At 39.2% G+C, this 15,618-nt stretch overlaps 1 protein-coding gene across 4 annotated transcripts in view; it reads left to right on the forward strand.

The window, feature by feature from the left end:
• The window catches only part of FBXL17 (F-box and leucine rich repeat protein 17), a 497,785-nt gene extending 490,284 nt beyond the window's left edge, over positions 1-7,501 (forward strand). For 3 of the 4 annotated variants that reach the window (XM_086686184.1, XM_086686111.1, XM_086686042.1), the window contains one exon: positions 4,610-7,501. In XM_086686184.1, the coding sequence (XP_086542310.1) occupies positions 4,610-4,750 (141 nt within the window). In that variant the 3' untranslated portion in view covers positions 4,751-7,501. The remainder of the gene's footprint in view (positions 1-4,609) is intronic. The other variant, XM_086686253.1, reaches the window with a different exon arrangement.
• The last annotated feature ends 8,117 nt before the right edge of the window (positions 7,502-15,618 follow it).

Consider the following 15,618-nt stretch of genomic DNA (forward strand, 5'->3'; position numbering starts at 1 on the left):
ACATGAGACAAAGAGGAAATAATAATCACTTCACATAAATGTTTTTTTCTGAAAATTTTATCAGAAATAGCAGTTTTTGAATGGTAGGTATCATTGGGGAGATACTTCAGATTTGGGCTTGCACTTAGCTGGAACTTTCTGGGGAAAGTATAGATAAAGTGAAGGAATGAGTGTGATGGTCTAGAGAAATTGTTTGAACTGAATCTCCGAAGCTCGAAGAGTCTCTTCTCACCCTTCCATAGTAGTAACAGGAAGAGAATGAAACTATGGTATGATTTACCTTAATTAGCATAGCAATTTACCTCACATTTTCAAAAAGTGCTAATAGATGTTAACTCAAAATAGATTAAAATACCAGACAAATTGCTACTACCTTGAAAAGAGTTATAATAATTTTGAAAATGTAAATTATGGTTATGCAGTCTTTGGAGAGAACTATAAAATCCAATCTTTCTTATATTTAAAAAATAACCTGTGGTACACACTTTTTTTTCCTTTAATCACAGTAATTTCTTCAAATGACACCACTGCATATTTCTTTAGGAAGATAGGCTGCATTTTTCAAATCTCAAGTGTAATATAGGAGTTGCCATTGATGGTTTTCAGCAAGAGGAAAAGAAATTGAATACAGAAAACCAGGGATCATGGAGAAATGTAAAAAAATTAATCTATGTTCCCTTTTTATATTACACACATTTTATGAGTTGGAACAGAGAATTGTTCCTTTCATTCTAGCAAGTGGAGTTGTGCATGACAAAATGTCTGCAGAAATGTGTATGTAGGCGTAACAATTTAAAATGCTTTGGACCCTCCTGGTGTCTAACGCTGAACTTTTTCTCTAAGGCACCAAAGTGCTTATGGATTCTATACAAAGAGGTGAGCATAATTTGTACTTCTGAGGAGTAAATGAAAATAACTTTAGTATAAAATTTGTCACACTGTATCGCCAGGAGACACTATAAGTAAAAGATAGAAACTTCCCTAGTGGGAACACATGTATTTCCCCTGAATAGCTTCTACCCAACAAAGCTCTAAAATGGAATATTTGCATTTTCCCCTTTGCTTTGTTTTCTAGAATTTACAAAGCACAGTTAGCAAAAAGATTACTTAGAAGACATATTATATCCACAGAGGATTGCTGGTTTAATTCAACTATACAAAACCAAGTTACTGTCTATTCTTGCCCATAACCTTTGAAAGCCAGAGACCTAACATACTCTGTATTCTCAGCTATGGGTATACCTTACTTTAGGCAACTGAAATAGGTAAATTGAATTTTGGTAAATCAAAGTATATATACAATATTGGCAGAGAAAATCAGTTAACCTGACCGTGGATGCCTTTACCAAAGTGAATAATTATCCCCTAATTTATATACTTCATAAATTTATGTTTATATATCAGGTTTGCTTAAGGTAAATTGTTTGCTTAAGGTAAATTGTATCTCTCTTTGCACAAAACAGTTACCACATAGAGATATTTTTTTTTTCTGTGTTTAAAAATTGGACCTCCAAAACAGATTGCCTGTCAATCCCTAGGTATCGGACTTTGTGCAAGCCCACATGTAGATCAGAAAAGAGGCAGCACAGAAGACAGCACCCATCTTTACAGTGGGTTTAAATGTTTTCTCTTCTCGGTTTTCTGTTATCTGTTTTCCTGGTCATTGTTCCTTGAATACTGAGTGGTCTGGACTTTCTCCCCTTGCCATGCATCCTGTCTGACCAAATGACTTCAGTTCTTTCTTAATGAGACCTGCATCCTTATGGGTTTGTTTATGACAGAAGGGAGGAAGGTAACCTAACAGCAAAGTGGGGAACATCAGGTAAAGAAAAGGGAGGATTTTCTGAAAGTAGATATTTAAAACCTGCACTGTTCCATTAAGGAAAGTTCTGGAATCACCTCCAGAGACCAATAAGGTAGAATAGACTCTTCCCTGTGTATGATGTATGTTTTAAAGCTTACTTCTCACCCTGTGATTATTTTATTTTGAACACTACAACTAATGATACCAAGGTTCACTTCTGAAATATCTCAGAAATTGAACAATACGGAGCATCACGACAGAGAATCGGTCACCCTAGCGTATCGTTAATTAACTCATGCACCTAATAACCATTTACCAAGTGCCTGCTCTAATAATAAGAGCTACCATTTGGGGACCTTTTTAAGTCAGTCACAGTGTTAAGCATATCATTATACTTAAGCCTTACAACAATCCTGTTACTTTTAAGTAGTTTTATCCTGTGTGTATAGTTGAGGAAACTAAATCTTAAAGAAGTAAAGTGAAACGAGGGTTCAAACCTGTTTCTGGTTGACTCTCAAGTCCATGGTATGAACCACAGTTGCCATTTTTCTTCTCTACGTTGCACACAGCTTGACAGCCTTAAAGGTAAGAGACAGTCTCTGGTCCCCAGAGGCTCTTCTTATGCAGGTGGAAGCCATAGGCAAGTGAAGAGATGATTACACAGTGAGAGTGCTTAAATAAAAGAAAGAACCATGCAGGGTGCCCACCACAGGTGCACAGAGAAGGGGGTACCTAACCCTACCTTTCTGGGAGATAGGCTTGCTTCGGGAAGGCTTCTTGAAGGAGGGAATTCCTGAGCCAAATAAGAGTTCCTCAGGGAATTGGTCTTTGTGTGATTAGTATTTAATGTCTGGTTTTGCCTTGCTCTTGAGTTTCCATTTCTTACTTGCCTTTTGGTATTTTTTTTTTTTTTTTATCATTCTTTCACTAATAACTAGGCCTGACTTGTGGGTACAAAAATGATCATGGCTCTTGTGGATTGTGCATTGGGGCAGGAGAAACAGATATTAAATTAAGTAATTATAAACTAACTTTATAAGTGTTATGAAGACAAAGTGGGCAATGTTAGAAGAGTAAATAACCTAAAAGCCTTACCTAATTTGGGGTGGGGGGGAGCAGGGATAGGGCAGTGAAATGACATTGGGGAAATGACACTGAAGCTAAGAACTGAAGAGTAAGTAGGAAGTAGGCATGAAGAGAGGGCTTTTAGAGGGAAGTGGGTTAAAAAGTATTCCAGGTAAAGAGAATAACATGTGCAAAGACCCTGAGGCCAGAAAGAACTTGGACAGTTTGATCATTTGGGATTAAGTCAGGTGACTGGAGTATCAAAAATACGCTACCGAGATACATAGAGCCAGATGGCGCATGGCCTTCTTAAGTGTACTGTCTTAGGCTGCCTCAACCCAAGCAAAACTTAGATCATAAATTTAAATTAAAAAATTAAAAATGTTGCATAAGATCCTCTTAAGGCCATCAATTCCTATTCTCAACTCTAATTTGTATATCAGTTTTTCTTTTTTACTTTAAATGATTTTCTTCTTGTTTTTGAAAACAATGTTATACATCATAACTATCACAAAAAGAATTAACTACATGGTTTGGTTGAATTTGGAGTGAAAGTTGATTTAATACAAGCAAGTCTTGAATAGAGAGGTGTTCTGACAGATTAAGTATCATCAGTGCAATGTTGAAATATCAATTCTCAATTAAAAAAAAAAGATTATATATAACAATTTTCCAAATCACCCAGAAAACACCATGTTATCTCAGAAAAGTGTAGACGACTGAATGTCATGGTCGTCATACTTCTAAGCAGGCTTTCAAAGCAAAAAGCAAGGGTTTGATGTTGTTTTAGGCATTTCTCGGTGGTCCTGATCTTTTTCAAGAATGGACAGACATGGAGAGGGAGCACAAAATTATGTATCATAAGCACCTTCTTTCAGACCAGCTTACTCAGTATAAATGAAATATTGATGCATTTGAAAATGCCCAATAAAGATTTTAAATAAAGCTACCTAAAAGTTGTGGTTCTTAGGTTAATCATTTATTTATCTAAAGGATGAAGGAAGCTGTCTACTTCTGTGATATGAACTGCAATCAGCTTAAAAATAATTGACAAATTAATCCCTTCACAGCACAGCAATTGTAAAGGTGTTAGTTTTAATTAGGCCTGTCTGATTGCCTTGTCTAATCAAGAATCAAGGTGGTATCTTTGATGGTTAAGGTCTATTGGGGCCATCCCTGACCTGCCAGCCATGTATGTTTTAATTATTGATTCCTCACATTTCAGCCCTTTTCACAAAGGGACTTGAAGTTTGCAATGCCTTAACATTTAAAGGGAAGAAAAATAAACATTTCCCCAACACTTCCATCTAGATTCCTGTGGATCCTCTCTACCACTCTACAGTTTTGTCCTAAAAAAGCTGTCAGGTTGATGATGTAGCTAAATTCACATTAGAATGCTATCTCCCTGCTGCCTCTCCTCCCAGGCACTAGCTTTTCAGTGGGCATTGTTAAGATCTCAACAAGTCGCTATCATTTATGCTTCTAGAAAACACATTTGATTTCTTGATATCCTATGTCTTCTTTAAAAAATCCCTGAGGGTGAATGTAGTACTCAGGAAATCGGGAAGGTCAGGCAAAAAGGGACACATACCTTCTCACAGAACACTGGCTCACATTGCTGATGGGGAATGAGGTGAGAGTTCCTGTTACCACCATTAGCACGTCAGTCAGAGGACACGGGCAGTGGGCGGTCTCAGCCGTCCCGTCCTGTGCTTGACGATGGCTCTTCTTTGGTTGCAGGTCAATGAAGTGACAGTGGAGCAGCTGGTGCAGCAGTACCCCCACATCACCTTCAGCACCGTGCTGCAGGACTGCAAGAGGACCTTGGAGAGAGCCTATCAGATGGGCTGGACCCCCAACATGTCTGCTGCCTCCTCCTAACACTCCTGCTCCGCGTAGGTCCACTCGGATCAGTCAGCAGGGCGGAGAGGAGCAGGAGATTTGGGGCAGGCGATTCCTTGGAAGGGTTTTAACTGTTCCACGTGTACGGGTGTACCCGAGTGTGTATATTTGTGTCTTGTTTGCATACTGCATAGCGTAAGCGCAATTGCTATTTGTTCCCAGGTGAGCTGGGGTTCTTTTTTTTTCCTTAAAAATTAAAGATTTAAAAAGCCACACACACCTTTTAGTTTTTAAGTTCAAAGACTTGTTTCTCTAAAAATTTTTTCTTCCTATAGAACCAAAAAAACATCGGTCTATTATTTTGAGCTTCTAACTACTGCCTCTTGAAGATGCCCCAAAATAAATGCAACTGTCTTGTCTTTTGATGGGATAGAATCGTGCACTTCTGATGATCACCAGACCAGAAGTGATGTTGCACTAATTGGAAACCAGGAAACCAGTACCCTGCAAAATTTCAAGCACGTACACACATATACGTTCTTACACTCCTTCATAAACATGCACACGTGCGTGCGTACACAATTCCAGGGCAGTTTCTTTCTAGACCATTTCTGACACAGGGGCGTTCCTCCAGGTCACTGAGGAAACATGTCATCCACTGTGGCTCTGCCTAACTCACTGTATCCACAGATGGTCAACTTGCTATCTGGAGATGAATTAAGCCTTCGGTGAAGTTTTTATATGGAGGCAACGATCTGAACTCCCCTGGCCAGCTCACAAAAGTTAATTATTCATTATTTTGCAAATGTGTTCTGTTGAGTCCTGAATATTTCAGTGAAGTTTTGTGTTAACGTTGTGTTAGCTTTTATTTCATGGATAGTAACTGGTCGAGATATATTTTAATGATATTTGGAGCTAACCTTAGCATTCTCCACATTAAAGGCACCAATGTAATTAATAGTGTGCAGTTATTTAAAAAACAACCCTACCGATCATTTAATTATTTTTTTGTTAATTTTGGTAATTATGAACATGTATTTCTGAAATTTGGAGGTAGTCACATGAATAGAAAATTAATGAGTGAGATATAAGTAGACAATCTTCCTATTACTTTCTTTTTTTCTTTTCTCTCTTTTTTTTGCTTTGCTTTGAGCTTTAGAACAGGTTTTATGGATATATGCATGTTATTTTTGAATAGTTCTTGTGCTACTGCAAAGATCTATTGCTGGTTAATGTATAAGTTAAGAGGAAAAAATTAGAAAGTCTTTTCATTAAGATTTTGTTTACACTTGTCAGAAATAAGCATTTCTTTGTTTAAAGATTGCCAGCTTTCAGTTAAGACAATATGGATAAGTAAATGAATATGTGTTTTGATTTCACACATCTTTACAATTAATTCATAGTAGGGACTCAGGCTCAAGTAAACTTGCCTGTGTCTAGATTTATAATCAAGACCACAGGGAGCCTTTTTAAGCTAAAGAGTGATTATCTTTCACAGTAGAGCTAGATACAAAACCCTGACTTGTGAGTTTGCTATTTATTCTCCCCCAATGTGGACATAACTGGGTTTTTTTGGTCTTTAACAGATATACTAAGGTTTGAGTTTCACTTTCTGTAAGCCCCAATATGGCTAAAATGATACTAGCTGTAAGAAACAAAATATAGCTTTACATTCAAATACTATTCACTTATTTATAAAGACTCCTTTTTTGTAAACACTGTTTCCTTTGATTACGTCAACATGTTTCTGATGTGGCATTGTTTTGCTTTTAATCCCAATCAGTTAAGAAAATCTACTTAGTAAGCACCAAGGGTATTTTTTCCATCACTAGATAGATTACTAATTTAATTTGAAAGGAATACAATTTGTGTAAGATTAAAAACTGTTTATTATTAATAAAAGAGTTCGTCTTGCACATCAAATAGTATTGTTTTCATATTCATTTCCCCACCACTGAAAAATATTTTAATTCACAATATTTTAACTGGTTTTTAATCCAAAACTAATTTATAAGACAGTATGTATAGAAATAGTAGCTTGAGTGAATAAGCAAAAGTTTAATTTTTATATACGTCACACTATATTTTAAATAGTTAAAAAAAAAAAAAGGGAGAGCCATTGATGATATGGATGGTGCCATTTCAGTTCAAAGTTGTCATCTTTAGAGTGTTACAGTTTGCTTGTCAAATGGTTTCAGAAGTGTAAAATTGATTTTTTTTATAATGTTGCGTTGTTTGAATCTCAAATACAGCACTATAACATGCTTTAGCTTGGGGGTGGGGTGGGGTGGGGAACTTGCACTTATTCTTTAAGATGTTGACTAATCCAGAAAGCCTGATGCAACATAACCTGGAAAACTGCTTTGGTATATTTGTAGAAATCTGTAGAAACATCATATCCAGCCTCAAAGCATTAATCTCAAAAAAACAACCAAAAAAAAAAAAAAAAGCATCACCTTGAGTGATCCTGTGATGGTTGTTGAATGTGTTCTCATTAGATGCTTTGAAATGAGGCTTAAAATGATTTCTGGGCAATATAGTTTCTTGTTTTGCTTAGAATGTCATAAATATATGTGGACACGTTTAATGCAGGGCTTTGTATCCTCTCCAAAATGTCAACAGTATTTTCAGAATAAAGACTATGAAATATATTGCTGTAGTGAAAAATTCTGGTCCTTTGTCTTTAATGTCTTTTTGAGTGGATAAAGGAAATTCACCCAGTTTGTAGTTTCTATATTTCCGTGAATCTTTTGACCTTGCAATGGGTTGCAATAAAAGAGAAACAAAATACTTTGTCTTTTGTTTTATTTTAGAGATAATAAATGGCCTCCCTGTTGCTGGTTGGGTGTGATGCATGCAGCAGTCCACGTCCTTGTGTGTTTCACTCCTGACTTTATGTTGGTTTGACTAACCAGGATAATGAACAAGACTGGGTTTAGGAGGTTCTAACTTGGCCAGTGATTACTGAGATAGATTAAAACCTTAAGGGTTTAAACAAGTGGTTTGTTTAAAATCCCATTCCCTAAACAGTCATTCATTTGCTTTGCCATTTATTCCATTTTTCAAAAGTAAACAGTTAAATTTATTGAGTAAAAAACATGTACCCAGCACTGGTCATTTAAAGATAAATATGACTTATTCCCATCCTTGTTTCTCATAGCCTAGCAAGGAGACATTCTTGAAAACTAGCAATGGCAGTGGAGTACAATAGGTGTAATAATGGGCATAATTAGAGGGCACACATGAGACAGAGTAGCAGCTTTGGAGAGGAAGAGCTTCACAGAAGAGGTACTTCTAATGAGGGCTGAAGGAATAACAGGAATTTACAAACTTAGTGTGGGGAAGGAAGGGAGAGCAAACCTGGAAGATGGAAAAGTATGTGCAAAGTCATGCAGGAATGAGACAGCAAGGCAAGTTCAGGGTGTAACCAAGTTAAGGTAGGTAGCTGGGTAGGTAGGTAGACGGCCAAGTGAAATAGAAAAGTATGTTCTGTAGGAGCAGAGAGTAGAAAAAGCCTCTACAGAAAAACCAAGCCTAATCATAAACTTTTCATGGACTACTAAAGAGATTGGATTTGTAGGGAAGGAAGATCGTTTCCACTAGAAAAGTCTTGCCCTAAATTCTTTCAACAAGTAGAAATTTAAATGCAGGACTTCTATTTCTGGCAATATGTGAGAATGAGGATCCTGAAAGATTTTCTGCTATGTAACCTCTGAAATTTTTCAGTAAAATAATTTTAAACCCTTTTACCTTTAGAAAAAAATTTAAGTTTATTCATTTATTTTGAGAGAGAGAGAAAACACATGTGCACACAAGTGTGGAAGGGAGGAGGTGGGGAGAGGGACAGACAGAGAGAGATGGGCAGAGAAAGAGGGAGAGAGAATCCCAAGCAGGCTCCACACTGTTAGTGCATAGCCCGACCCATAGCCCAACACCGGGCTAGAACTCACAAACCCTGAGATCATGAGTGGGACGCTTAAACGAACTAAGCCACCCAGACACCCCTTTTTAAACCTTTTTAAATGACTAGCTGTGCCTGCAAGAAAGCAAACCCCTTGTGACCAGGAACAGAGTAGGGACATCCATCAAGAACAGGGGTCAGCAAACTATGGCTCCAGGCCAAACCTGGCCTGATGTATATTTTTGTAAATAAAGTCTTATTGGAACACAACTACACACATTCGTTTATGTCTTATCTGTAGCTGCTCTTGTGCTACAACAGCAGAGTTGAGTGACTGTGGCAAAGACCGTGCAATCTGTGTTCTAGAAAATCCTCTGGGTGATTGTGATGCTTGCTAAAACTTTTATCTCTAGAGAAGCTTGGAAACTTGCAAAATCTGGGAGACTATACTGATCATTGCAGCCTAGAGAATGTGTATAAAACTTTGGGCCTGTGGATAATTGGGACACAAATCAAGAGTTCACCTCACATAAAACCAGGATCCCTGAAAGGCAACATCCTTTTACAAATAGTGAACTAAAATAAAACAAAACAAAAACTGAAGATGCAAATAGTCATTTTCAGCCTTGGCTAGTCTCGAGTTGTTTTGTTTTTTTTAAGGTTTTCTTGAAAATTAATAGCCACTGGCTACCATTCACATGGTTTAGTACCTGAATCTACAGTACTTGCATAGTTTGTGTTGCTTATTTGTATTTTAAAAGGATTCATTACAGGAATGCTCATTGCCTGACAAAAGCAAACAAAAATCATCCTTTGAGAAAGGTACCCTTAATCCAGTCCTTAAAAGACCCCCCCCCAGTAGAGTGGCAACTAATTTAAACTCACAATCTAAAATCACAGAGAAGTTTTAAAGATTTTTTTTTTTTTTAAAAAGCGGGGGGCGCCTGGGTGGCTCGGTGGATTAAGCATCCAACTTCAGCTCAGGTCATGATCTCACTGCTTGTGAGTTCGAGCCCTGCATCAGGCTCTGTGCTGACAGCTCAGATCCTGGAGCCTCTTCAGATTCTGTGTCTTTCTCTCGCTCTCTGCCCCTCGCCCGCTCACACACACACACACACACACACACTCTCTCTCTCTCTCTCTCTGTCTCTCTGTCTCTCAAAAATAAACATTAAAAAAAAATTTAAATCACAGAGAACAGAAAATAAACCAACACTAGTTGCTAGTCAACAGAAAAAAAAAAACAAACACACATCTGCAAAGGCGTCAATATTAAATTTTCAAGTCCATAATACAAAAAGTTTTGATACACTTAAAGATATAAAAAAGTTATTTAAAACACATATGAGAAAAAAGCTATCAAAAAAATGAACAGATACATTCTTAAAAGAGCTAAATAGAATTTTTAGAAATCAAAATGTAATAATTGAAATTAAGGGGGCGCATGAGTGGCTCAGTCGGTTGAGGGTCCGACTTCGGCTCAGGTCACGATCTCACGGTTTGTGTGTTCGAGCCCCGCATCGGGCTCTGTGCTGACAGCTCAGAGCCTGGAGCCTGCTTCTGAGTCTGTGTCTCCCTCTCTCTCTGCCCCTCCCCCACTCATGCTCTGTCTCTCTCTGTCTCAGAAATAAACATTAAAAATTAAAAACAAAAAAGAAATTAAGATGGAAGGCTTGAATAGTTGTGGTATTCAGCCAAAGGGGGAATTTGCAAACTGAAAAGTAGATCTGAGTAAAATGAAACAGAAGTTAAAGAAAAGCCTTTTTTTTCCTTTTGTATGGATAATTTCCATGTGGAAGACTGAGAGATTAAGACACGTGGATATAGTATGAGACTTTTCCAAACAATCTCTCTAATCTCACAGAAGAAAAAATAAGATAGGATACAGGCAAACCAGAAGAGACTTTTAAATACAGAGAACACTCTGAGGGTTGTTGGGTGGGGGGATGGACTAAATGGGGGATGGGCATTAAGGAGCGCACCTGTTGGGATGTGCCCTAGGTGTTATATGTAAGTGATGAATCACTAAATTCTACTCCTGAAACCATTATTACACTACATGTTAACTAACTTGGATTTAAGTAAAATTTAAAAATTAAAAAAAAAGATAGTGGAGTTTCCATTTTTTGGAGAAGAAAAAAAAATTTTGGAGAAGATCGAAGTCTCAGTTTTGGATGAGTTGATTTTGAGATGCTTATTAGACATTCAGTGAGTATGTTGAGTATGCAGTCAGATACGGAAGGTCAGCTCAGAAGAGGGACTTATCGGTGGCATATAAAACCATGTATGCACCTGTCTGTAACCATCATACTTGGTCATCACCCATTAATTTAGCTGGAAAGAGGTCTAAGGACTGTGTCTGGGCATGCTAGATTTGGAAGACTGGAAGAGCAAGGAAATTGAGGTGGAATAACCTGAAAGGTAGGAAGAAAACCTAAAGTGTGTTCTATCCTAGAATCAAGTGAAAACAAGCAAAATTAAGTAAGCTGTTATTTAGGGACACACATGTATTTATAAAAAGGAGGAAAGATAAAGGTAACAACTGCCAGATTTCAGAGTGGTGGTTACCTCTGTGGGGAGCAGACAGTGGGTTGGGATTATAGGACCTCACAAAGGGACTTCAAAAGAATCTGTAGATTCTATTTTATAAATTGAAGTTGGCTTCAGAGTATTTGTTTTATTAATCTGCTTCATAATGTATGTTTATGTAAAAAAATATTTTGTATCAAATATCTTATTAAATTTTAAAGGAAAAGGGTTGTATACCTCGTTTAAAATGATTGATTATCAAGAATTGTGAGGTTCCCTCCTGGTTTGGTAGTGGAGGTTAGCTCCGTGTGAAGCAGGGTTTACACAATCCCGTGTCTAAATGGTGGCAGAGGTGGGGAACACAGTAACTCACCCTTTTCTTCTCCTGCGCTGGGAGCATGGTGTTGCCCAACTTCCTGGTTTCTAGCCGACTGTCGTTGGAATTGTGAGCAGAACAGCTGTCCAAGTTGCGGTGAGGCAGCTATGGGATTTCTTGCGGCCTGTCATGTCATTACCACAGGAATCAAAGGACCACCACACTGTTTTGTAAAACAGTGGGGGACCCTTTCATTATCACTTCATCTTTAATTACACAGATAAATCTGATATCAAACCTTTTAGAGATACAGAGACTTGTCTGATAATGTGATAACCTATAGCTGAAATGAGCAGTTTTAGGGTCAAGTCTATCCGCTTCATTATATGAATAAACCACAGTTGATTTACCCATATTACCAGTGGTGGATTTTAGGTTGCTTTCTGTTTGGGGCATCATGCTTCTAAAAATTATTTCTAGTTTCTTGATATATTTTGTAGTTATAAATGCAGCAATATAGCTCCCTCAGTCCCTGAAATGCAACCATCTCCAGAAAATAAACTTGAGCACAGTAAAATCATCTCTGTAACAACTCCAAATAGCATCCCCCTTTTTATGATTCTTCGTGGATAATAAAACTATGTATGGATGCCATCAGTCCAAGAAAAGAGAAACCCCCAAAGGCAAGTGTTTGTTTTGGCTCTTGTATTCACCACGTGATAGATGTTTCTTGTACTTTTCCCCATTTGGCATCACTTGAGAGATCTGGACATGAGAGGCATTAACATTGAGTGACCTGGGAATGCCTAGCGAGACAGGCTGACGGGCACTCGCTCAGATTCTTTCTCCAGCCTTAAATCTCCCAGTGGTGTGTCTGTGGCCCTGTGTGTGTGTGTGTGTGTGTGCGCACATGCGTGTACACACACATGTGCTCATATGTAACATCCAGTCATAAATGATGCCTACTGACGGCAGTCTGTTCAATCTTCTGTTCTTTGAAGTTTTTAGTGATTAACATAATGAAAGATGAAAAAGTAGTGCCTAAAGAAGGGCTTTTTAAGAAGTGCTATAAAAATATATGCTGCCTTGATGGTCCTCGGTGGCTAATAACAAGGGTAATTTTTACAAATAATGCTAAAATAAATGGAGAAATCTCAGCAAACTTGATTTTGTTAATAGAAATCATTTTATGGTATTTTAAGCAACATCTTGCAACTGAGTCACTTACTGGCTAAAGTGGGGGAGAAAAGACATCTTGATAATTGGATTTCAATAAAGCTTTTATTAATGTTTCTTTGATTCCAAATCAAAAGTTGAATTACTATATGGGGTTCATGGATGTGGAGAGGCAAATACTGGGAAGTACACTTATAGATAACTTAAATAATTTGGCTTAATGTGAAATTAAGTGGCACCCCTCTTTATTAGATAACTTAAGACGACTGCCTTCCCTCAAATGTATACTAATGAATGTGTGGTCCACTTCTCTACTCTTCTCCCTGCTGTTGAATGTTACTGTTCCTGTTTCTTCTTAGCTCTACTTCACTCTAATCATTAACCAAACAGTCTAAGAAAATTAGTGATCAGAATCTTCATGCCTGTGAGGATTAACTATATATTTGAAACTGATCCCCAGGAGGTTACTGGAAGATGGCGGCGTAGGAGGACGCTGGGCTTACCGCGCAGCCTGCTGATCACTTAGATTCCACCTACACTTGCCTAAATAACCCAGAAAACCGCCAGAGGATTAGCAGAATGGAGTCGCCAGAGCCAAGCGCAGACTAGAGGCCCACGGAAGAGGGTAGGAAGGGCGGCGAGGCGGTGCGCGCTCCACGGACTGGCGGGAGGGAGCCGGGGCGGAGGGGCGGCTCGCCGGCCAAGTAGAGCCCCGGAGTCTGGCTTGCAAAAAGCGGAGGGGCCTGACGGACTGTGTTCCGACAGCAAGCGCGACTTAGCGTCTGGGAGGTCATAAGTTAACAGCTCTGCTCAGAAAGCGGGAAGGCTGGAGGACAAAGGGAGGGAGAGCTGCTGAGCCCCCGGACGACAGAGCTCAGTTTGGTGGGGAACAAAGGCGCTCGCCAGCGCCATCTCCCCCGCCCATCCCCCAGCCAAAATCCCAAAGAGAACCAGTTCCTGCCAGGGAACTTGCTCGCTCCGCGCAAACACCCAACTCTGCGCTTCTGCGGAGCCAAACCTCCGGCAGCGGATCTGACTCCCTCCCGCGGCCACAGGGCCCCTCCTGAAGTGGATCACCTAAGGGGAAGCAAGCTAAGCCTGCCCCTCCTGCCCCTGTGCACCTTGCCTACCCACCCCAACTAATATGCCAGATCCCCAGCATCACAAGCCTGGCAGTGTGCAAGTAGCCCAGACAGGCCACCCCTCCCCACAGTGAATCCCGCCCCTAGGAGAGGGGAAGAGAAGGCACGCACCAGTCTGACTGTGGCCCCAGCGGTGGGCTGGGGGCAGACATCAGGTCTGACTGCGGCTCCGCCCACCAACTCCAGTTATACACCACAGCACAGGGGAAGTGCCCTGCAGGTCCTCACCACGCCAGGGACTATCCAAAATGACCAAGCGGAAGAATTCCCCTCAGAAGAATCTCCAGGAAATAACAACAGCTAATGAGCTGATCAAAAAGGATTTAAATAATATAACAGAAAGCGAATTTAGAATAATAGTCATAAAATTAATCGCTGGGCTTGAAAACAGTATAGCTGACAGCAGAGAATCTCTTGCTACAGAGATCAAGGGACTAAGGAACAGTCACGAGAAGCTGAAAAACGCTTTAAATGAAATGCATAACAAAATGGAAACCACCACGGCTCGGATTGAAGAGGCAGAGGAGAGAATAGGTGAACTAGAAGATAAAGTTATGGAAAAAGAGGAAGCTGAGAAAAAGAGAGATTAAAAAATCCAGGAGTATGAGGGGAAAATTAGAGAACTAAGTGATACACTAAAAAGAAATAATATACGCATAATTGGTATCCCAGAGGAGGAAGAGAGAGGGAAAGGCGCTGAAGGGGTACTTGAAGAAATTATAGCTGAGAACTTCCCTGAACTGGGGAAGGAAAAAGGCATTGAAATCCAAGAGGCACAGAGAACTCCCTTCAGACGTAACTTGAATCGATCTTCTGCACGACATATCATAGTGAAACTGGCAAAATACAAGGATAAAGAGAAAATTCTGAAAGCAGCAAGGGGTAAACGTGCCCTCACATATAAAGGGAGACCTATAAGACTCGTGACTGATCTCTCTTTTGAAACTTGGCAGGCCAGAAAGAATTGGCACGAGATTTTCAGTGTGCTAGACAGAAAAAATATGCAGCCGAGAATCCTTTATCCAGCAAGTCTGTCATTTAGAATAGAAGGAGAGATAAAGGTCTTCCCAAACAAACAAAAACTGAAGGAATTTGTCACCACGAAACCAACCCTACAAGAGATCCTAAGGGGGACCCTGTGAGACAAAGTACAAGAGACATCACTACAAGCATAAAACATACAGACATCACAATGACTCTAAACCCGTATCTTTCTATAATAACACTGAATGTAAATGGATTAAATGCACCAACCAAAAGACATAGGGTATCAGAATGGATAAAAAAACAAGACCCATCTATTTGCTGTCTACAAGAGACTCATTTTAGACCTGAGGACACCTGTAGATTGAGAGTGAGGGGATGGAGAACTATTTGTCATGCTACTGGAAGCCAAAAGAAAGCTGGAGTAGCCATACTTATATCAGACAAACTAGACTTTAAATTAAAGGCTGTAACAAGAGATGAAGAAGGACATTATATAATAGTTACAGGGTCTATCCATCAGGAAGAGCTAACAATTATAAATGTCTATGCGCCGAATACCGGAGCGCCCAAATATATAAAACAATTACTCATAAACATAAGCAACCTTATTGAGAAGAATGTGGTCATTGCAGGGGACTTTAACACCCCACTTACAGAAATGGATAGATCATCTAGACACACGGTCAATAAAGAAACAAGGGCCCTGAATGAGACATTGGATCAGATGGACTTGACAGATATATTTAGAACTCTGCATCCCAAAGCAACAGAATATACTTTCTTCTCGAGTGCACATGGAACATTCTCCAAGATAGATCATATACTGGGTCACAAAACAGCCCTTCATAAGTTTACA

This window comes from Puma concolor, chromosome A1 (assembly GCF_028749965.1).
Source record: "Puma concolor isolate L17-30 chromosome A1, mPumCon1.1.hap2, whole genome shotgun sequence".
Classification (NCBI taxonomy): Eukaryota; Metazoa; Chordata; class Mammalia; order Carnivora; family Felidae; genus Puma; species Puma concolor.